The 22,356-nt window shown below is 47.5% G+C and overlaps 1 protein-coding gene across 3 annotated transcripts in view; it reads left to right on the top strand.

The window, feature by feature from the left end:
• The window catches only part of MDGA1 (MAM domain containing glycosylphosphatidylinositol anchor 1), a 132,711-nt gene that overhangs the window by 75,616 nt on the left and 34,739 nt on the right, over nucleotides 1-22,356 (top strand). For all 3 annotated transcript variants that reach the window (XM_068676567.1, XM_068676566.1, XM_068676568.1), the window contains exons 9-10: nucleotides 10,279-10,548; nucleotides 14,165-14,316. In XM_068676567.1, the coding sequence (XP_068532668.1) occupies nucleotides 10,279-10,548; nucleotides 14,165-14,316 (422 nt within the window). The remainder of the gene's footprint in view (nucleotides 1-10,278; nucleotides 10,549-14,164; nucleotides 14,317-22,356) is intronic.

The following is a 22,356-nucleotide window of genomic DNA, read 5'->3' as shown; positions in this document are numbered from 1 at the left end:
CAACTCCTCAGGCTGAAAACTGCTGATGGACTGACTCAGGCCAGGATCCAGTTTCAACTCTTGATGCAATGGGTGAGAATGAGGAAGGCAATGGGCTAACTTTTTGTGCCCCCAAAACATTGGGATTGCAAACAAAGGAAGCATTATGGAACAGATTACAAGCATTTATCTGTTGGACCAAAATCCGCTCTGACCTGAGGCCATCAGGAGAAGAAAGAAAGTGCGTATCACTCCTGGTTGATCTGCAGAACATCTTTGCTGCTACCTGAGTTCTCCTCAGTCAACATGAAAAAGTAGCTGTGGCAGGGATGCTGCTCCCCCAAATGGTTTCTCTAGTTCTGTCCCAGTTTAGGGTCAGACACAGAAGCAGCCTGGAAAATCAAATGTCAGAGCAGATTTATCTGGTGCATGGGCTTGCTAATAAATTTCCGTCTCCTGGTCCAAGTCCAGGTGAGATGGGACAGAGCTGACAGCCAGATGGGGAGGTCGAGAGAGCAGGCTGCTGTCCTTGAATGATTGCCAGCTTTGTCACTGGCCTCTGTCCTGTGCCTTCCGCTGCAGAGGAGACCCTGAGACCCAGAGAGTCATTTCTGGGAGGCCACCACACCTAGAGCTGTCAGAAGTGACAGTGCTCTTCCTAATGCAGAGAAAGGTGAGAGCTGTGGGGTTGCACACATGCTTCAGCAGTTCAGAGGTTGGTGTGCTGCTTCTCTGGAAGCATGGGTGGCGATGCAGAGAGAAAACATGAAGTTTCCAGCAGGTAAGTGAGTCCTCTGTAGCTTGAGTCCATATCCTCTGATACAGCTGGTATCATTCAGGCCTGAAGAAACAAGTTGCCAAAGACTGTATGCACAGACTCCTGATGATGGCTGGGGAGACTGGAGGCTGCTGGCCTGGCTGGGAGCTGATGGTCACCTCCTCTGGGTTCTGGTCCAGCTCCTGCCCATGCTTTCTGCCCACTGTTAGAGCAGGAGGTTGATCCACATGGGAAGCTTGCCTTCTTCCTGTTGTGTGGATCAGTGAGCAAGCTTTTGTAATAACTCCTTACAGTTAGTTTTGTGTCCTCTGTGCAATAGATACTTGGTTAACAGTGCGAGCAGATCTCTCTGTAGCTCAATACGTCTTGCTGTTAATGGCATGAGGTTGTTAAGTATGCGTACACCAGGCTCAGCATGGGACGCTATGAGGCTAAATTATTGAAACAGCAGAGAAATAATTCTAAAATGTGAGACTAAATGGCTTAACAACCCATTTTTCTTAATCAGTTTATGACAGGGGCCTGGTTGATGCCCAGAATCTTTCACTGTCCTGTCATTGCTACTATCCAACCTAGACAAAAAAAACAGCCTCCACAGGGACCATAGGTGGCCACTAGTTTTGGGAACAAGGTGTAGAGAGGTGCTTTTCTGTGACCAGCAATCTGCTGAAGGTGCATTTTTCCATTAGAATTAGTTAATAGAGGAGGAGTTGGACACAGGTCTCTTCCAACCTAGAAATTCTGTGATTCTGTGTGATTCTGTGATTTAAAAGTCATGCAGGCAACAGTGTGAAGGATGAAGAGGGAATACAGGACTTTCAGATGGCAGAGATGCTGGCTTTTTGGAGCCAGTCACTGCTTTGGAAGACCCTGGCCATTTCGCCTAAATCTATCTCCATTTTTTCCACCCTTCATCCTTGATTGATTTGATCTATCTTGATTCATCTGAAGATGATGGTGACAGTGATGAAGAGATAACCATTCACAGAGAGACAGCAAAAATGCCTATAGTAAAAAATGTTCTTGCCTCTCCTTTCTCTATGCTACATCTGCTGATCCTGTGTTTTTAAATTGTGTGCATTTCTTAAGTTCCTGTATGCACCACCCCCCTTGTTACATTAATTCTTATGGGAAAAATTGCTTTGATATTTGTTGACCTCAGCTGCTTCATCTATGAGACTGAATATCTGGCATAAATCTTTTAGTTTGAGCGTCCTTTCAGCCTCCTTCTGAATGGTTACGTTTTCATTGTCGTCATTTTCCTCAGATGAATCAAGATCAATCAAGGGTGAAGGATGGAAAAACGGCGTAATGATGACAGTTAGCAGAGCAGGGTATTAAACGACCGGCGGCAGAACTCAGAGGCAGCAGATAGAGAAGCGATGGAGAACTGGGTGTTGTTCTTTGATAAGTTCTTCTTTCCTGATCCAAATCCCTTACCAGGCCTGAAGGAGAGTCTGAGGAAGAGCCAAGTTTTCGTGGGAAGCTTGACCTCTTTTCACTGTGTAGATAGGTGAAGAACCACTGCATTAATTCCTCCTAGTCTAGCTTTGCCCCATGCATCCTTTTTGCTTAATAGTACAGGCAGAGAATTCAAAGCAAGCATATTAAGCAGTGCTGGTTAATATTTGATTATCTTAATTGCCTTGGACTGCCCTTTTTCCCCCTACCAGGCTCTTTCTGGCTTGGATCTCTCCCCTTTCCAGCTCTGACAGCACCTTTACATTAAAAGAGCTCTGATTTTTTAATCAACATTTTTTTCTTTTGGCTATGCTGCCTCTTGTTTTGCTTGCCTGTTTTGAAAGCAGCTGTGGAGGGATCATCTAGTGCTCCCAATTTAGCTTTCAGAAAACAGAAGGTGAGGTAACGCTGTAGCCCAGCTGTGAGCGGAAGGCTCTGACCACCTGTGGCTCTGAAAATCATTGCATTTCTAAAGCAGAAGCTCTCCTCCCTTTTGACAGGATTGTGGTTCTCAGAGGCATTTTATTCTGCAACCTCCCTGCCCCTAACTTTCAGTTATTTTATTTAAAAGGGTCCAAACATATGGAGGCAATTGAATTGCTCAGGCGGCTGGTGATGGAACTGGAGCCTGTTGTTACTGGATTGCTACTTGCAGTCACATCTACCTGGTAGCTCTTCTGGGAGAGCTACCTGTGAGATCCTCCAGAGGAGACAAGGGGAAACTCAGTCAATTCCTTGCAGGCAGCTGCATACTCTGGGCATGAGCCCTAGCAGTGGCACTAATTGGATGCTGTCTGGAGTCCAAAGATTTTTCGCTAGATTTGCTATAGGGAACGTGCTGGCTGGTATTTGTTTTCCTTCCCAGGGTAGCTCCATTGTGGTACAAAGCGGCTCAAACACAGGAGGTGGCTCCTGCCCAACAGCAGGACATGCTGCCCAAGCTTCAGATGCGTGTTACGACTCAGATGTGTGTGATGAACTCTTTCAGCAAGCCACTGGAAGTTCACGGAGAGGTTCATATAGAGGACATTAGGATAAATTAGGACTTCAAAGTCCTGTTTCAGCTTGTTCCAAGTTTGTTGTCAAACTTGGGAAGAGGATCAGGCTTTTCCCTTTTCAGTTTAGATGTAGAGCTTAGGGATATGGTTTAGTGGGGACTGTTAGTGTTAGGTCAGTGGTTGGACTCGATGATCTTGAGGTCTCTTCCAACCTAGAGATTCTGTGATTCTCAGTTGTTCCAATCCTTCACAGGAATATGGAAGGCCTATCCTGGGACTATGAACACCACAGATTGGTTGTTTTCCCTCGGTTTTAATCTGTGGTTGGAAGAATAGGGAAACCCGTTCTGCTGTAATGGGCCAAGCAGCTCTGTTCCTGCTCACAAGGATTTAAACAGTACTTGTTGCTCTCTGCCCCTTTATAGGCCCTTGTGCCCTGCTTGTCTCTGCCAGGCATGTGAGGAGAGACAGAGCTGTACTTTCAGATTTGTCTTTTACTTTTCTCCTTCCTCAAACTAGATGTAATTCCTCTAGCATTTAATATTCTAAGGCCCAGATTCTCCCAAATTCTCTCTGCCCAGAGAAAACAAAAACCTAAATAGGAACTAAAGCTGTGCTCCTGCCACTTGAAGAGCAGAGGGCAGGAGAGAAAGGGGAAATGTTTAGGTATGTATGTGTATGAAATGCCAACATCATTTGTCAAGGACTTCAGAAGAGGGCCAAAATTTCTCTCCTTTTGTTATTTGTTCAGGTTGAGAGCTGCGGGGATAGGTCAGAGTTGATTACTAGGATGAAAACACCAGCTATGGGGATGACTTGCAATAGGTTTAAACTGCAGCAAGGGAATGAAGTTAGATGGTAACAAAAACCTACTCATTAAACCCTGAAGTAGGAGGAAAGATGTGGATTCTCCATTCTGGAAGAAGAATCCCATTTGGTTCTTTGTTGGCATTTTTTTTTTTTAATTGATTTTTGTTTGTTTTGTTTTGTTTCTCCTTAGTTTTCACTGGCAATGGGTTTCTTTATTCCCAGAACTACCCAGCTGAGTAGCACACCTATGAATTATTGAGTAGTAAGATAACTGGTTCTCTGCCAAAAGTTAATGCATGTGGGATGCTTTTGGGGAAAGAGTATCATTGGCTGACTGTTAGTGAATGTTTGCATCTAAACTATTTATATGCTATTGGGAGCAGGATGTCACTGCCAGCCCCATTTGTTAAACAGAAGCAGGTAATAATGGATGCATGGGTATGAGCTGGCATCTCGTTATCTTTTAGGAGACAGACGCAAAATCTGAGCGGAGAGTTGGTGGTCTGACGCTGCTTCAAACAGGAGGACTTCCCCTTGTGGGTGTGTGGGTGGGCAAGAGAATCCCAGATCTGGCGTAGCTGTCCATCTGCTTCACCGTGCTATAACCAGCAAAATTGCCTGTGAGTTAGCGACATTTTCCTGCAAAGTCTAGATTTGGGTTATGTCATTGGTCAGGCAGTAATTGTAGGCATCTCTCCTGAAATAGGCATGCCCACTCCCTTACCCTCTTTATTTCTTTTGTGAATAACTTTTCTAATTGGGTGTTGTGTGGGTGGGGGGAGGGTTAACAGCGTGCGTTTCACATACAAATGTGTGTGTCTTCTGCACATACATCATCCTTTCCCACTCATCTGTTTCAATTAGGGGAGCGCACTGCTTTGAAAGCAGGCACTTGAAGGTAAGTGAGGCATGGGAATGAGGTGGCTTTACACTGCAAGGGAATGCTCGTCTTTGTAGTGTCTTGTTAGCATGAATTAATTGGGCAGTGAGTCTGAGTGGAGTTCCAGCATGTCTGGGACAGATCTTTTTGGAGGAGACATATATGTGAGGCAGAAGGTCGCGAAATTCCCACACAGGGTGGACTTTCTTGAAAGCGCTTTGCGAAGTGAGCTAGGGGATCTCATGTAGTAATCACCACAGCTCATCATGCAGAAGAGGAAATCCTTTAGCAAATCCCTCTTTATTAAAACAAGGTGAAGATAGGTTGAGCTAATTGGCTTGGAAAGTTCAGAGAAGAGCAAAGCAGAACAGCTGGTAGTGAATTTATTTCATTTGTTCTTCTTTTAAAAGCAGTCAACTAGCACCGAACTAAACCTGCTCTGCTCTGCACCCTGCTCCTCTCCTTCCTCCACCCACTTGTCTGGCAGAAAATGTACTCAAATAAATTTGTTTTGTTTGAAATAACAATACTTGCAACTTGGCTTTCAAGTATTTTGCAGAAATACACGTTTTATCTTTTTATATGTGGGGAAACTGGAGTGCAAAGGCAAAAGGCATAGAAGATGAAAGAAAAATATTCTGGCTTTTAGCTCAGATTGGTTGAGCTAGCCTTCCTCCATCTCCCCTCTCCTAACTACTCAATTATATCTCAGAAACAAGCAGAGGAGACTGAGCTTGCAAATATTGGTTGGATATTTGTTTCCAAATGGAAAACTGCTTTGGCTGGTGCCCGGTATGCGTTATTGGTGTGTGGATTATGGGTGCTACTGGAGGGAATAGAATTACTCAGCTGTGACTTCTCAGCCTTGTGACAACACAAAAGCTTCCCTCTGGTTTGGGTGGAGAGCTGTGATCTCTCCTGGAACTCAAACCATGGAGTTTTCTACTGTCTGTGAAGGCAAGAGTGCAGCATCATGAATGATGCCTGTGACGTATCTAGCATCCTAGATTATGGGACCAGGAACCGGATAAAAAGGGTACCCTCTGCTGGCATTGCTTTTGTTATCTAGATAAATCCAGTGCGACTGCAGGGAGGGTACCTACCAGAATGTACATGGATGTTGGATGGAGTCATATATGTTCCATAAGGCCTTGATAGCAGTCCATGCTGATTTATTTTCTGGAGAATAATTATGGTCTGATATATTTAGCCACTTTGGGTAACAAAACACACCTCATAATTGAAATTAAGCGGAAAGCGCAGTCTTTCATACCAGATTTTCTGTGTGTCCTTTGCAGTTTTAATTCTGTAAATGAGTGGTCAATTATGAGCTCACACACACAGGGTGAGGTGGAGCCTGCAAGCAGGAGTCCCACTGGTGCTGTAATTGCATGGCTAAGCTTGGAGGGACTCATTCAGCAGATTAGGCTGAGAGCTGCTGAAAATCAAGCTGCTTTCTAACCTAGCAAGGCTTGCTATTTTCATAGCTTATGTTAAGTGCTGTACTTTCCAGATTTAAATAGAAATGTAAATGATGACTGGACTCTGGAGGGCAGAGTAGAAGGTGTTTGTTCATGGTCCATTGCTGCCATCCTGGGGTGCTCTGACTTAATTCTTGGTGGATGAAGCATCCTTGACACAAGTAGGTGCCTTCTGGAGGCATCTGAGCTTGGTGGAAACCTGCAGCAAGCAGATGGCATCACAGGGATCACAGAGTAGCCCTCCCTGAGCTGTGCCCTAGTAGAACCACAAGGTTCTACAAAAAGAGCACGAAGACTGTGCTCTCTCCAGTAAATACTCTGAGTCTTGTGAGAAAGAACAGTTCTCCTTTCCACAAGGCTCAAATAAGAATGGACTTTTAAAACAAGTGTTTGAAGACTTGGCCACAGCCCAGTGGCCAATGCTTTCCTCACTCATCTGGCAAGACAGTGCATTTCCGTGCTGCATTTCCAATGAAACCAAGAAAACGAGAGCTAATTGGGGTACAAAGCAACACCCCCTGGCACTTGACACTTCTTTGTTGTGCTTTCCTTGCTCTTGCCCTTCATCATTGTGAACACCGTGCCAGTTTAGCAACCCCTTCAGAGCAGAGCATCTGCTCGGGCTCACAGCAAGGGAGCTGCCTGCAGCCCAGCTTTGCATCCTGGTGCCTGGCACACTGGAGTAGGTTGCCTGTGTTGGGCTGATTTGATTTGCTCCTAACGAGCAGGTGAGTGATTATGTTTTCTTCTGTTGCACAATAATTCTACTGTGAAGGCAGGCTGCCCTGCCTTGTTTCTCACAGCAGCCGCATCTTAACAAGGTTGCCGGAGGAGTCTTGCTTCTCCATCGCTGCCTACAACAGCAATGTGCTGCCCTCTTCACCCCCTGCATCACTCCTCCTGCTGACTAGCTCTTTCAGAGCTAAGCTGTGCTGAGAGAAAGCAGTAATCGCCTATATTTGTTTGCCGTGATGCCTACCAGGGATTCCTGGTGCCCTGTGTATGCAAAGGGTTGGTTGTTTTTTTTTTTTAACTCCCTCTTCAAGTGTAGCAACCTGCCACCTGGGATGTGGCTGCTGCTTAACAGAGCACCTCAGCTGCCTGTGCTGGAGATCAGGGAGACACGGGAAGGCACTTCAGGAGCCTCTGGACAAGGGCCCTCCTTTGGAAGCAGTAAAAACTCAGTCTGATTCCCAGGCTCCCCAAAGAGCACCACAACAGCTTAGTGAGCCAGAACAGCCCAATATTGCTGTGCACAGCAGATCTGTTCCCTTACAGCCAGCAGGGATGCTGCTTCCCTCTGGGTGTCAGAGGCACCTGGAAAATCATTATCATTTCCTGCAGCTCCCCCAGGGTATCTGTGCAGGAGTCGTGTTGGAGGGCTCTGCTCCGAGGCAGTCAGAGTACCAGCTCATTTAAACAAGCTTTCTTTTGTGTTAAGCTGAGAATGAGAAAAGGCCATGTGGTTATCCACTAGGGTTTGCAATCTGAATCCCCGCCTTGGTCACAGGTCTCCCTTTTATGTGTAGCCTACCTGCAGAAGTGTGGGCTCCCCAGCAGCTGTCGGGGCCAGAGCTGATGTCTGGCTCTGTAATTGCTGTTGACCATTCATTTCTTTCATAACCTCCGGCGTCCTTCAGCACCAGCTGCCCCTTGCCGTGGTGCTCCATCCTTTGTGCTCATGGGATGGCCTCCTCCTGCTCTCTCTCCAGAAAACTCGGGGGCTCCAGGACCATCTGCATGGTCAGTGCTTGTTGGGTTTTTCCTAGTGCCAGAGGCAAGAGGAGAAAATATAACCAGTTTTTACTGTGTAGGTACATTCCCTTCACAAGGTGGTAATATAGGTCCTGAGCCTGTCCCCATGCAAGCCAAGTAAATCCCATTTCCCTGCTGAAGAAGATTAAATATCTTCCGCATCCATGGCCACCCTGCTGTTCCTGGGACCTAAGGAAGCATCTGGACGGTCCCAGCCCCGCTCCTCTGTGTCCCTTTCCCAGCCCCAGGCCCTCCCTAACAGAGGGGCACAGCCTGTGGCCCTGGGGGGGACACTTTGTCCTGGGGGGACACTTTGTCCTCGTCCAGACCTTTTCTCTTCCTCTATCTCAGCTCCGCACGCGGTGCTTGTCTGCCATTCCTCTCTCTCCCTTTTGTGAAGTGGATTGTTTTGAGCACATCTGGAGCTGCTGTGACATGTTATTTTTAAACCTTCCTTTCTCTTTTGTCCCATTTTTCTTTTTCTTTCTTTCCTTTTTTTTTTTTTCCCTATGTCACCAGCCGGCCTTGATTATAATGTGAGACCCCGCCGTCTTCAATTAAGGAGCAGATGTGACCCAAGAAATGGGATAGCAGCTAGGGATGGAGATGACACATTCATGGCACTAGGTCTAATCAAACAACTTCTCACATAATTCTCACCGTGAGGTGGGAGACATGCGAGCCAAAGGCAAGTCAGTGCTTGGAGCACCCGCTGAGACACATTGCTAGCAAAGCCATCTGTAATGAGCTGACCATGCCACTCAGCACGGCAACGTGAGCTCAGTCAAGGGTTGCTTTTAATCCACTTAAGTGCAGTGAAGGGCCCAGAGGCTGAGAGCTGAGAACAGATACCTAGAAAACAATCAGCCACAGCTGAGTGGGGCTGTCAGGTGGAGGAGGTGCTCGTAGGAGGCATACCCACAGATTCGGCGGTGTCCATAGGGAGAGGACACTGCATGGCAGACCCATATGGTGGCTGATGGAGAGGTCACCAGTATTACAGAGCTGTAGGAGGGCCTCACTGGGGTCAGGCTGCAGGAGGGGACCCCTGCTTGGCAGCTCTGCAGACGTTCAGAGGGGACAGGTGCTTTGTAGGATGTTGTCAGTGGAAAATCAGGTGCTCTGAACCCAGGGAAGGTGAGCTGTGATTGTGCCGGAGCTGCTATAAATCTGTCCTCCCTCTGGTCCATTTGGGCTAACAGCTGCTTTGTGTTCAGGAAGCCTTTTCTCATTTTAGAGGGAGAGTTGCTGGTTATTCCCATGCTCCAGTGTTTTAATTAAGATCTTATTGCATATGAAGCATGTCCACCAGATGGCTGTGGAGACTGAGGTCCTCTGCCACTGTGTTAAATAAGGTTGTTGACCCAAGCAATACCAACACAGACTTTCTCCTTGCTCTGCCTCAGCCATGCCCAAATCATGAGGTTCCTGTAATTTTTTGCAAGTGCTAAAGAACAAGAGTTAACCCCCTTTGCTAGGAAGACATCCACATATCATCACTCTCATGTAACTGGCAAAGAAACTGGCATGGAGAGAAGTGATTCACCTCATGACACCAGGGCATTGCTGGCAGAGATTAGAATAGGACCAAGGGTCCTGGTAGCCAGTCCCTGGTGTATTTTATTGATATATTCCTCTAACATCCTGTGAGGTCTGAGGACACACAATGTTCATCTCACCATCTGAACATGGTGTCTCTGGTAGGATGGTTGGACACTGAAGAGAAGGACATGAGTGTTACTGCCTGTGAGTGTACCTGCCTGCTTGGGTGGTGCAGTTTATGCTGGATATGAAGAATGAGGACCAAGGTTATTCTGGTTGGGATCCAGGGACTGAACCCAAGCTAATGTGCTCAGCCTCCCCACGGGATGAGAACTTGTTAAAATAAATAAATAAATAAATAAAACTACCTAATAAATGGGAGGAAGTTGATAGGTGGCTCCAGCCCAGTCAGAAGGAGATGCCAGGCAGTTATCACTGCTTTCAGTCCAACAAACCTGTCTCCAGATAGAAAACAAATATCCCCTTGGAAATAACCTTCACCTGTCTCTTCAGAGGCAGTGTCGTGGTGGCCGCGCTGCGCGAGGTGGCTGTCCCCTGATGACACCCCTGTCTGTTGCTCTGTTCGGTCCCCAGTCCCGCCGGTGGTGGAGCCAGCCTTCCAGGACGTGCGCCAGGGCGTGGGGCGCAGCGTCACCCTGCGCTGCACCATGCTGAAGGGCAGCCCCATGAAGGTGGCCACCTCGGTCTGGCGCTTCAACGGGACCCTCCTGGCGCAGCCCCCGGCGGAGCAGCAGGACTACTCGGAGCTGAAGGTGGACAGCGTGAGCCGGGAGACCAGCGGGAACTACGAGTGCAGCATTTCCAATGACGTGGGGGTCTCCGCCTGCCTCTTCCAGGTGTCTGGTAAGTCCCAGAGCGCACGTGGGAGCGAGATGTGAGATGGGGGCACAGAGGTGGGAAGCTTGATCCCAGTAAATGCTGGTACAAGCAGCGTGTCCCACTTCTGCTGCCTCCTTTGTACAAGGCATCGTGTTCAGGAGGGGTGACTTTCTGTAAGCCCACAGGGATTTGTGTCTCCATCATTTTCAAGTCTGGGATGGACCCAGGGCAGTTAGTGCCAGCCTTTGTTGTATGTTAGCAGTATTTAGAAATTTGCCTGAAAGACTAAAACTTGAGGCTGTCATCAGCTTTCAGGCTTGGTAGTAGTATTTTCAAGCTTGGTAGGTAAGTATTGACCAAGGATGATTGAAAGGCTCTACATCCTGCCAGCAGTCTCCAAAAACATCTAATTTCCCCTCTGAAACAAACAAACCAATAGTACCACGTATTCCTACACCTTCCCTGTGACTCCAGGCTGTCTTTGAATCACAATGTCTGCTAAGACAAACATGATCTGGGGTTGGATACTAGTACTATTGGATTTACTGCTCAGTTTTGTTTTGTTTTGCTTTGTTTTTCCAGCATGCACCAGAGCTGCTTTCTAGCACCTGCAACTGCAGAGAGGGATGGCAGAGTTATAGCATCTAAAACCACACATCTGACCTAGCCTCTCTAACTGATCATTAAATCTGTTTTTCCCATGACCTCAGAATTGACTTGGGCACCAGATTCTAGACAAGCTCTCAGATGAAGTTGCCTTAATAAACAGTAAATTCAGCCAAAATATTGTTTTTCCAGAATAGGGCCAATTTATAAAACATGTCAAGACAGGAGTGGGGAAAAAAAAAATGAGAGAGAGAGAGAAAGAGAGAATAAATAATATGCAAAGAGGTCAGACTTTAAAGCAAATCTTTAAATCTTTCCTAGGGTCTGGAAAAGCTCAGTTATGCTGTAACTCTGAGATGCTCTCAGGAATGGGGCAACCCAAACCATTTCTATTCTGTGGAACATTTTTCGGGACCTTACCCTCAACTGTGGGTGTCTCCCAAAATTTGTCTGGCAGTGGATTACGATTCAGAGCCTTGGCTACCTAATCTTTCTTCATATGCTTGCAACTCTCATCTCCCTAACTACATGGCAAACCATATCTCGCTATCAGCCATCCGTCAGGGTGAACTTTGTTCTTAACAAGTTCAGGAACGCTCCCAGGTTCTCAGTTTCTTGCTGGAAGTAGTAACAAGTACACACTGCCATCCTATGTGCCATGGCATGTCCCCCATGGCAAGATCCCCTCAGCAGAAAGCAGTGGTCATCCCTACAGAGCCTGCATCTGGAAAGCTGCAAGCATATGTTTTTCTGCATCTTTCCTCTTTTTCCAAGGTGTTGATAGCTGATGCTGGCTTTTCAGCTCCAAATGTCTCTGCCTGTGTCCTGCACAGCTACAAATCAATTAGACCTTCTGAACCTCTAGAGCAACCTGAAAAATAATCCAGTGGCTGGACTAGGGCACTTGAGCTCTAGTTTAAATTCACATCTGCTACAGACTTCCTCTGTGGAGGAACAGCATAGTCGCTTTTTGTTTCTGTTCTGTGAAAGAAGGTCCGTGAACCTTCCTGTCTGATGGGGAGGCAGTGACTCAGTTGTGACTGTGAGGCGTTCAGACAGACTGGAAACAGAGTACATAAACCTGCCAAGGTCTATTGGATGGGATTAGTTTCTTCTGTGGATGGGAGATTAGCTTTTTTTGGTAATATTTTGAAAGAATAGTGAGGCATCCAACCCACTCCCTTGAGCAAGTTATCAGGGCCACCCATACTGGTCACCAGCTGCTCTCCCACTATCTATCTGCAAGCTCAGAAAAGCCCTGAAAGACTGAGTGAATAACCTTTAGCTCTTCCTGTCAGCTGAAAGAAAAAGACAAAACTTTCTGGCAATGGTAAAAGTTTCCAGAAAGGAAGTTCCAAAAGTATTTTGATGTGCTTCCTTTCTATTGGAAGGATTTTTTTTTAGCTTCTATTTCTATTTTAGAGTCAATTAATAAGGAATTAATATCATGCAAGATTATGATTATCATCAGTTCTGATTTTATTTCTGAATCCATTATGAAGCTTGACTTCCACAGTCAATACAAGTTGAATAAGCAGCAATTAGTCTCTGAGGTGGTTCTGAACTTCTTGCTTGTGCAAAAATTCAAGTCAATAAAAATAATAAGAAAAAAAGGACTTGGAAATAAACATCAATATTATCCATCTGAGTTCATAAAAAATAAACATTGAATCCTTTCGAGCCTAATTATAACCACACTGAATGGCAGGGCCCATGATTCAAGTGGCAAGGTGTGGCAGACTGCTTGGGGAGATGCTGTTTGTGTCTGCTTTGCTCTGCATGGTTCTGCTCTGTGCAGGTCCAGATTGGACCTGACCTCAGAAAGGAGGCTTTGGGTTCAGGGCCAGCTCCTGCCTTGCCCAGAACCTCCCAAAAATTGAATTGCAAAGGGAGAAGGGAAGGTAATCTCAAACAGACCCATTTGGGGTAAGACCTCAAGTTGTTCTTGACTCACTCTCAGGAGCTGGGTGCAACACCTAAGCCAAAATTCATCCACGTGGACATGGTGACATTTTGGGAGAGTCTTGTCATATAATGGGGAAGGAGAATGCCTGAGCCTGTAGGATCTCTCTGTACAAGCTTAAGTTTGCTGTCCTCCTGGTGTCCAGCCATGCCTGCTGCCCACTGGGCTGCAGCCAGCATTGCCTTGTGGCAGCATTTTGGGGCAGTTTTTGGCAGGGCAATGCCAGGGAGGGCTCTCAGTCACTTCCAGAAAATTGGATGAGCTTTGCAGGTGGCCAGCTTTCAAGCCCTGTTTGTTACTGGTTCGGGACAGCAGCAGCTGGGGAAATTATGGGAAATCCCTTATTCTCTGAACCATCCAATTTCTCTCCAGTACATTGTTTCTTCTGTGTTTCTTTTCCTCCTGCTGCCCTCTGTTTTTAAGAGGAGAGGTGGGTTTAGAAAAGACATCTCTGCCCTTGCCAAAGCTCCTGCTGTTTTCACCCTGGCTGAGGTCAGCATCCCCTTTGCTGCAGAGGTGACCGTCACGTTACAAAGAGGCTGGAGCACTGTGCTGCCAGGGCAGGGGAGATGCAGAAGGAGCAAGGTCTCCTTTTAAATGCCGTGGTCCCTGTGCGATAAATAATGCTTTTCCTATGACCTACTGGCCAAATGATCTTTCTTCAGGGATTGTTAGCAGGGGACTCTGTGAAGCAGCAGATGAAAGAGGAGAAGTGCCAGTTTAAAGCTGTTACCTCAATCCAAACTACAAAAGCAAGACAAATATGAGAGCTGGTTCCAGCTGGAGTACTGAAGCTGTTCCCCAGCTGGGTGTTGGTCATGCCCCACTGGTGTTATGGGTCTGTGAACCCTCCCAGTAGGTTAGGCTGGGAAAGTAGTAGTGATCCACAGAGAAAGATGCCATGAACAGTTTAGCATGTCAATGCAACTCCAGGTGGAATATTAAAGGGATTTGCCATGTCAAAAGCAAATTGGGTGAGCAGTCCCCTTCCACTCGCACCGCATCTTTTTGTAATTTATGTTCCCCTTCCATCCCACTCTTTACTTTCCTCCTTTTGTTTTTTTCCTTCAGCAAAAGCTTACAGCCCAGAGTTTTACTATGATACTCCCAACCCCACCTTGAGCCAGAAGCAATCCAAGAATTACTCTTACATCTTGCAGTGGACACAGAAGGAGCCTGATGCTGTGGATCCCATCCTCAAGTATCGCCTGGAAGTCAGGCAGGTAAGGTCTGCTCTTCTGGAGCCTCAGTGCGTGCTCTTGGGAAGAGAACCTCAGAAAGCAGCTCCATCAATGCCTCCTTGCTGATTAAGAGCTGTAGTTGGGGAAACTGCCAGACCTTGATAGACTTATGCCTTCCCCGCTGAATGGGAGAGACAGGCTGAGTACACAGCTCAGTGTTCATTAAGTCAGGTGTTGGGTACAATCGAGAGCTTTCAAAGCCCCACTGCCTCCCCTTGGACTGTTAATGCTCAGTGTTCTGAAGGGGGTTTTAATATGAACAAAAGCCCACAGTCATTAGTGGGTTTTAGAGATTTTATAGGCCAAAGATTCAAGCAAGTGGAATTCTACCCTCCCCACTTGTATGAAATAAAGGGAATAAGCTGAAGAGCTCTCCAGGCAGGAACTGCAGGAAAAAGTCAGTGTCTGTTTGTGTTGCAAAAGGGCTTTCATACTGTCTCAGTAATGAAGCTATTGGGACTATATAAACTCTGCAGGGGAAGAGAAGTGGGTTTCAAGGTTTTCTGAATCTGAACAGAAATCACGCCAGAGCTGGGGCGGGTGGGGTGGGGAGTGAACTGAGGGAACATTGAAGAGATCACTGGTTGGAGAAGGTTAGGTAAGAGTCTGATGGTTTTAAAGAGCACATTAACCTAACAGGATTGCCATGTACTTTCATCCAAGCTCAGCAAAGTGCCTGCATTCAACACATTCTAAAAATGGGGACACTTAAAATTGGCGGTTCTTGCCATTCAGTAGTAGCTTGGAAGCAAATGCATTTTGTAAGAAGTTTGTTTACTGCAGATAGAAAACAAAATAATTAAAAAGATCCCAGTGTCTCTCTCCTCTAGTTCTGCACAGTAGGCTTCAGTTTTATGTCTCCGTTTGCTTGTGAGCTCTCTGGGGTGGGACAGCCTTTGTTTGTTATTCATACAGCGCAGAGCACATTGTCAGTGCTTAATAATAATGCAGGACACAGGGGAGCCTCTAATAATGAAGGCAGTTTGTCATAGTACCCCTTCCCCGTTAGCCAAGTTTTGCTATTATCAGCACAGAAACTCAACAAACTAATTTGTGATTTTTATCTTTCTCCAGTGATATTGAGTTTTTTTTCCTCTTGCATAGTGCCTAAAAGTAATCTTGGATCTTGTCCTCATTCAGCTCCTCCTGAAAGGGATTAAGAGAAGGAAAAGCCACATTTCTGCTTTATGACATAAAGGAAGCTGAGTGCCCGTGAAAGTTAAACCTTTTGATTTTGTTCACACCCTGTCAGTTATTGCTGTTAATGTTTCTTGTGCAGCAGCACTACATCGTATTGACTCTTGAGTGGTGTATTTTGGAGGAGTGTTGTACTGTGACCCTGCTGTAATCCAATCTCATGTATGGGCAAGCTCTTAGAAATGGCTGCAGTTCCCATCTTGGTGGCTTGAATCTGAATAAGGGACAGCAGAGCAAGGAAGCAGCAGGGGAGATTTGTTACCAAACTCTGTTGAGCACAAGCAGGAAACAGTCTGGAAAGGGTGTTCATGTCTCCTGGCCCTCCTACAAAGCCACTTGCATCTCATGGAGAGCCACTGGTTGCCTGTGCACCATCCTCACTGGATGCAATGGCTTCCAGGTTCTAGCTGGGGTGGCACGAAAACCCTCCCAGAGAGCTGGGATTGAAGTGGATATTCTCCCCAGACTAAAAAAAAAAAGGGGGGGGGGGGGGGGGGAGGGGGCGGGGAACATTACAGGTAGTTGATTTATTTATTGATTTATTGTCATCATCAAGCTGATGAAAGTTTACCCAGCCAGCTCCTCCTCCAGCCCTGTGGGAGCTCACTGGTCTCCGTGGCCAAGTGCTCTTCTGTATCCTAAGGATGAAGGAGAATCGAACAGCACACCTCTCAGGGTACCTGCTGGGTGGTGAGGGGCTGTCCGGGGGGAAGTTAACTATTGCTGAGCTGATATCCAAAGAGCAGCCAGCTGGGATGCCCACTGACAGTGACATGCTTTGCTGGTTTTCCTTTTGCTCTCCCCAGTTTGCTTGAAGAGCTCTTGGCATATGTAATGTGAAGATCCCTAAGTCGCAGAATGCTTTGCAAGGCACCTGGGAACCCTTGAATTAAATTTGTTTGCTGCAGCTGCTGAAAACGGGGCTGGGTGAGAGCAAAAGTGCTGCTTATTAATTGGTTGGTGCTGTGCTCTTCCAACTCTCCCTGTTCAACAGCTTCCACTGGCTGGCTGGGCATTCCTGTGGGGTTTTCAAGCAGTCTGGGGGAATTTGGTTTCCTAAGTAATGCATGGGGGCTTCCAGCAACACAGACAGGTGTATTTCCATAGGAGCCGATTGTTCCCAGCACCGCGGCGCAGGCTGAGTGTCACAGCAGACGCACCAGTTCCAGTAGAATAAGAATTAACCTTAGATTAAAACCTAATAAACAGCCTGACAGCTTGGAGCCACTGACCCAGGCAAAGCACATACGATAGCATTGTGGAGCAAGCTTCTTGTAAAGCCTTTGTTGTGTGTCTTGGTAAATAGGCTGTAATTTCCTGGAGTGCATCAGTCAGGTGGGCTAGGCAGTGGCGTAGCGTCGAGTGCCAATTCCATGGGGAAAACTTCCCCATTGAAGAGCTGCAGGAGCCTCACAGATGGCTGTTCTGGGGGTTTGGGAGGTTTTCCCTTTCTTGCTCCAAGGCAACTGCTCCAAATGCCGTCTGTCTTACTTCACTGTAGCCAGCGAATTTAATGAGTCCACAGCCTTGGGTCATTTGGTTGTGGGCTGATCCAGAAGGCTTTGGGGTGATTGCTTGGTCAGCTTTTTTCTTCCCTGTGCTCTTGTAGCATGGAAAGGCACTGAGCCACTGCACTCCAACTGAAAATGCTTTTCGTTGCTTGGGGATTCAAAGCAGCCTCCTCAAACCAGATCTTTGCTTAAAAAATAAAAAGCCTTTTAAGTTGCTTGTTTCTCTCTGTGTATTTTATCCCCTCCCAGAGCTCTGCTCTAACATTAAAGAGAAATGAGAAGCCATCTAATACTGCAAGCAGGTTGCATCCTGGAGGAAAGATCTGAGCTGGGCTGGTGGTTACGGTTGCAGGGGATAGTGGCAGAATTACTGTGCACGTAATGAGCTGGAACCCATCTGTGACCTGAGGCTGCCGGAGAAAGAGGAAGGAGAAGGTATTGGTGCAGAAGGGGAGTTTAATCTTCATTGTGCCCCTCGAGGAGACCTGAGGCTGCCGTTTCCCCTGCACCTTCCTGGGTAGACTTGGGCAGAAGAAGGCCAGATTAACACCTTCCTGCCTTTCCCCTCTGTGGAACCGGCTCAGCCCTACCTGGCAGACAGACCCCTGCGATTTGCACCCAGCCAAGCCCGGACCCATGTGCTAATTTAGCTCACTGGGTTGTCACTTCAGATTAATTCCTGTCAGGGAGACTGTCTTTAATGAGAGTGGCCCTGCGCGATGCCTGAGTAATTGTGCAGCCGCTCTTTGTTTGTACTTTCATCCCCTCCATGTTGGATAAACATCCCCTGCTGTCCACAAAACTCATCTGGGCTCCTGAGCAGGCTGCCACTCGCCTCATCAGCCAGCCAGAGCGGCGTTAATGAGAGCTGTGGCGGTGGGGAGCTGGGCTTACCGTGAGGGGAGGTGACAGAGAACAGAGCTGTTTGGACATACATAGGACAGGGGCGTTAGCGAGAATTTAATGATTGTGATTAGGGCAGAAGGTTAACTCTGCTGACGGCCATTGCAACCCGGTGGGATCATCTTTACACTGAGGCCCACGGGCTGCAGATCTGTATCGCTTCATTTCTACCTGCAAGTCATTCTTTTGCTCTCCTCAGAGCCCACTTCAGCAGCGTCTGTCAGCTGCTGGCTGCCTGGGGCCTCATTAGTGCACGGAGCCAGCCGCCACTCCAAGGGCGTGCAGGACAGGGCAGGGCAGGGCCGGCCCTCATGCTCTCTCGTCACGTACCAAGCAGGGGTTGTGCGACTCGAGAGGGAGGACAAGTAAACTGTACTTGAGGCCACATGCTTCTACATTAAGCATTAGTGCAGAGCACTGTTAGCTCACACTACTGTTTTCCCCCCTTCATGCACCACTGTAGCTTGATGAACCCGTGTAGGTGGCCCTTGATGCATGACAAGCACAACCTAATGAAGCTGGATGCATCTTCCAATGCTTGGTTTGGGTTGGAAGGGCCCTTAAAGATCACCTGCTTCCAACCCCCTGCCATGGGCAGGGTCACCTCCCACCACACCAGGTTGCCCAAAGCCCCATCCAGCCTGGCCTTGAACACCTCCAGGGATGGGGCATCCGCAGCTGCTCTGGGCAGCCTGTGCCAGGGCCTCACCACCCTCTGAGTAAAGAACTTCTTCCTAACGTCTAATCTAAACCTACCCTCTTTTAGTTTAAAGCCATTACCACTTGTCCTATAACTACATTCCCTGACAGAGTCCCTCCTTAGCTTTCCTGTAGGTCCCCTTTAGGTACTGACTGTAAGGCCACTATCTGGTCTCCCCAGATCCTTCGTTTCTTTCTTCAGGGGGGCTTGCCTGAGCGCTACAGAAGACGAAAGCTCTGCATAAGACAGGCAGGGGTGGCTGAACTCGTTTTACAAACAAACAGGCTAACGTGTTGCTGGCTCCCAGGGGCTGTATGCTGTCTGGGCAGCGCTGCCATCACCAAGGTAACAGAGATGGGGCTGTGAATAGGCCTGTGTCCATAGCCCTCATCCCGAGGCTCCTTATGGCCCTGTGATCCTCGTGGCCCCATCCTGCATGTCCCCCCTCTAGTGTTTTCAGGTGGGGGACACTGCAGGAGCCGGGGAGGTGATGTCGTGAGGCTTTAGGAGAGCTTAGCTCTCTAGGAGGTTCTTTTAACTCCTTTTCATACTAGAAGATAAGATTAAAGGATGAGGTTGTGGTTGGTAAACTGGGGAGGGTGCCATCGTGCTCTGGATCAAATGTGAGCTGTACAGAGCTCACCAGGTGTTACCTGGAGGATGGAAAGCGCTTGTGATGCTGATTCCTCCAAGAAATCCTCCCCGCTGAGTGAAGCTGAGAGTCTGCTTAACTGGACGGCATGGTTTGATGTGTCAGCGCAAGGCATAGACAGGGCACATGGAAAAGGGAAGTGCAAGCCCCTTTTCCTTTCCTCCTCCCTGCTACAGCATCACTGTCCCAGCCTGAGGAAGAGGAACGTGGTTTCTCACGAAGAAACAGATAGTGCCCCTGGCTACTTGTTAGCTGCTCCATGGATCAAAAAACTCATGGGGTGTGACAAAAGGCACATCCCGTTACCATTCATTGTGTCACTGGGTATGGTTTGTGCTGGGGCTGTCTCACTGGTGTCAGGACTGGGGACTGCAGTGACTTGGCCTTGCAATGTTTGCCCAGGACTGAATTTCAAAGCAGACCTTCTGTTGTGGGAAGGCTTGTAAGTTACACCTGCTGGAAAGCTTCTGTAGTCCTCTTTTCTTTTTTGCCTGCCCCGTCTGCCAGTTTGATGTCTGATCACAGGCTGCTGTCGTATGGGACAAAGTCAAATCAACGCAATTTCACCTACCTGCTGAGCTGCCCTCTGTAGCAAGAAGAGGTGGTTTTTCAGCTCTAACTCCCCCGTCTCCCCTGCTGATGCTTTTTTTTTTTTTTCTTTTTTTCCAACTTTTGTGCAGGCAGTGAGAATAGGCAGATTACATGTGTGCTCTCCAGCCAGTTGCCTTCAGTTATGCTAGTGGCGTACGTGATGCTGCGAGAAGTCAGCCCTGAGGGAGGTGGAAAAGGCTGCAGAAGGAAGCCAGTGTGTCAGGGCAGTGTGTTTAGCAGATGGTTCAAACAGCCATCACGATGCAAAGCCAGGGAAAGCAAGGGGAGGGAGAGGTGACACTGCCTTTTTAGGCTGCAAAAGGAGGAGAGGTTTGGGACGTGGTGGGGCTGAGTGGCAGCCACACTCTGGAGGAAGGAGAGCTGGCTGATCAATAGCGTTTGATGGACAAGCTCTGCTTGAGTCTTAATGAGATTGTTATGAAGGGCCTGGGGAGTAAAGCCATAACTGTACCACAGGCAGCTGGGAACAGAGAGGGCAGGATCCTGCCTCAGCTGTGTTCTCTCCTGCCTGTAAAGGGGACACAGCATCAGTCACTGCAGCTGACAGCACACTGAGCCATCCCTCTTTTCACCCCCAGCAATCCGCCATTTGGGGTGCGTTCACGAGAGCAGCTGCTAGACCCTTTCTACCTGTGCTGGAGGGGAAGGCTCATCCCAGAGCGATGTTAGGAGGGGTGGGAAGCAAGAAGCTTTTTCCTCATTTCATATATGTATTCATTACTGGCTAAGTCAGCAACAGTGGAGCTTCCACCCTATGCCAATGGAGTTTCCAAGAGTTTCCTCCAGGCCCTTCCTCACTGCAGGCAGAGGTATCTGCCTGGCCATGGTTGTTGTTAGCCCTGTCAGCTGGAGGGTCAGGGTGGCTCCTGCAAGGCTGGCCAGGGATGCTCAACACTGGTCTGAACAGCACAGGTGGGTCAGGTGAGTTCAATGGAAACACCTGGGATCAGTGGGATGAGGCTTCCCCTAGGTCTGCCAAATACCTTCCAGTTCTTCTAGTGAGTCTTTCCTTGTCCCACAAAAAATGCCTAAGAAATGAATTTGCCTGACTAATTCTGTCTTTTTGCATTTGCACATTGCTCTTCGTTATGATTCATGGTTTTCTTGGTCCAGAGATCATCTGCAATCAGGTAATCGGGGAAAAAATGGCAATATAAGCAGTGGCAAGTTGATCATGCCTCAGGATTATGCTACCATATCTCCTCTCGGATTATACCAAGTAAAGTAACCTGCCCACAACAGGGTATAAAAAAGCTTTACAACATGGCTTGCCATTCGAAAGGTGTGTTGGAGTTGAGATTTCATTTTAACATTCACTTTTCATAAGAACTGCTCCCAGTGCAATTCAAGCACTTGATTGGGCAAGAGAGAAAGCAGGCTATTGTTTGGCTTTCCTGGTACAAGGGAATTATTAGAACAGTTTTTCCACTCTTAGCTCTGTTTGGAATAGTTACAGTGCCTGAGAACAGTATGAATAATCTTGCTAGAAAGGCTCATATGCTCTTAAAATGCATGTAGTTACAAAATCTCATCTACCTCTAGCTCCTAACACCACTGTTCAGTGCTCATTCAGGGTAAGGAGAATGTGAGAGAAGAGATAATCACATTCACCCAACCAATATACCCCCTTGTATCAGCGTTGCAGGCTTGAGATGTTGTTTTCACACCCTCATGCTTGTTTGTATCTAGCAGGCTCTTGGCTTCTGTTTTACAAAACTGAGCACAGGATGAAAAATGCTTGCCAGGTCTCAAAGGTAAAAGCAAGTCCTTTGTGTGCATCTCTGATCCACACTCCTTCAGTGGCTTCAAGGGGTACATGCCGGTTATCGAGTCTTTTTGAGAGTCCCTATTGATAGTCTGTGATGTAGCTTCCTCCCATTTACTCTGCTCGTCTGTTGTTGTCAGTAGTCAGTCCGTGTTCCTCCTGCTGCTTTGGAGTCTTTTCTTTACACACCTTCCCCTTCCCTATTCCCTCTCCTTATTTTCCACCTCTTCAGCCTATTGTTTCCATCTCCTTTTTTGTTTCCTTTTTTTTTTTTTTTTTTTTCTTTTTTTTTTTTTTTCTTTTTTCCTGGCTCTCGCTTCCTAGAGCATGTTGGAGATAAGCAGAGAAAGTGTGTGAAGGGGGAAGGGCTTGGAAGGGAGATGTAATCTCTCCCGTAGCTGGTGACAAACTGGCAGGAGTATGCACTAGGAGGATTTTTTGACCATGCCTCAGAAAGAAACAAAGCCTATGCAGTCTTGCTGCCAGTGCAGGCAGCATGGAGAAACGTGAAGGATTTTTATGGCTCTCCCTGCATATGCTGTGCTGCCTGCCCCTGCTTTACTAGAGGTAAGATTGCAAAAGCAATTGAGTTAGAGGTGGCCCATAGGCACGGGGATGATACTTGCCTGTGTACCTTCTTTATGTGTACCAGACTGGAAAGCCCGGAGTCCCACATGAAGGC

This window comes from Anas acuta, chromosome 3 (assembly GCF_963932015.1).
Source record: "Anas acuta chromosome 3, bAnaAcu1.1, whole genome shotgun sequence".
Taxonomy (NCBI): Eukaryota; Metazoa; Chordata; class Aves; order Anseriformes; family Anatidae; genus Anas; species Anas acuta.
The sequence above is the reverse complement of the archived record's forward strand: the minus strand, read 5'-3'. Positions and strand labels throughout refer to the sequence as shown.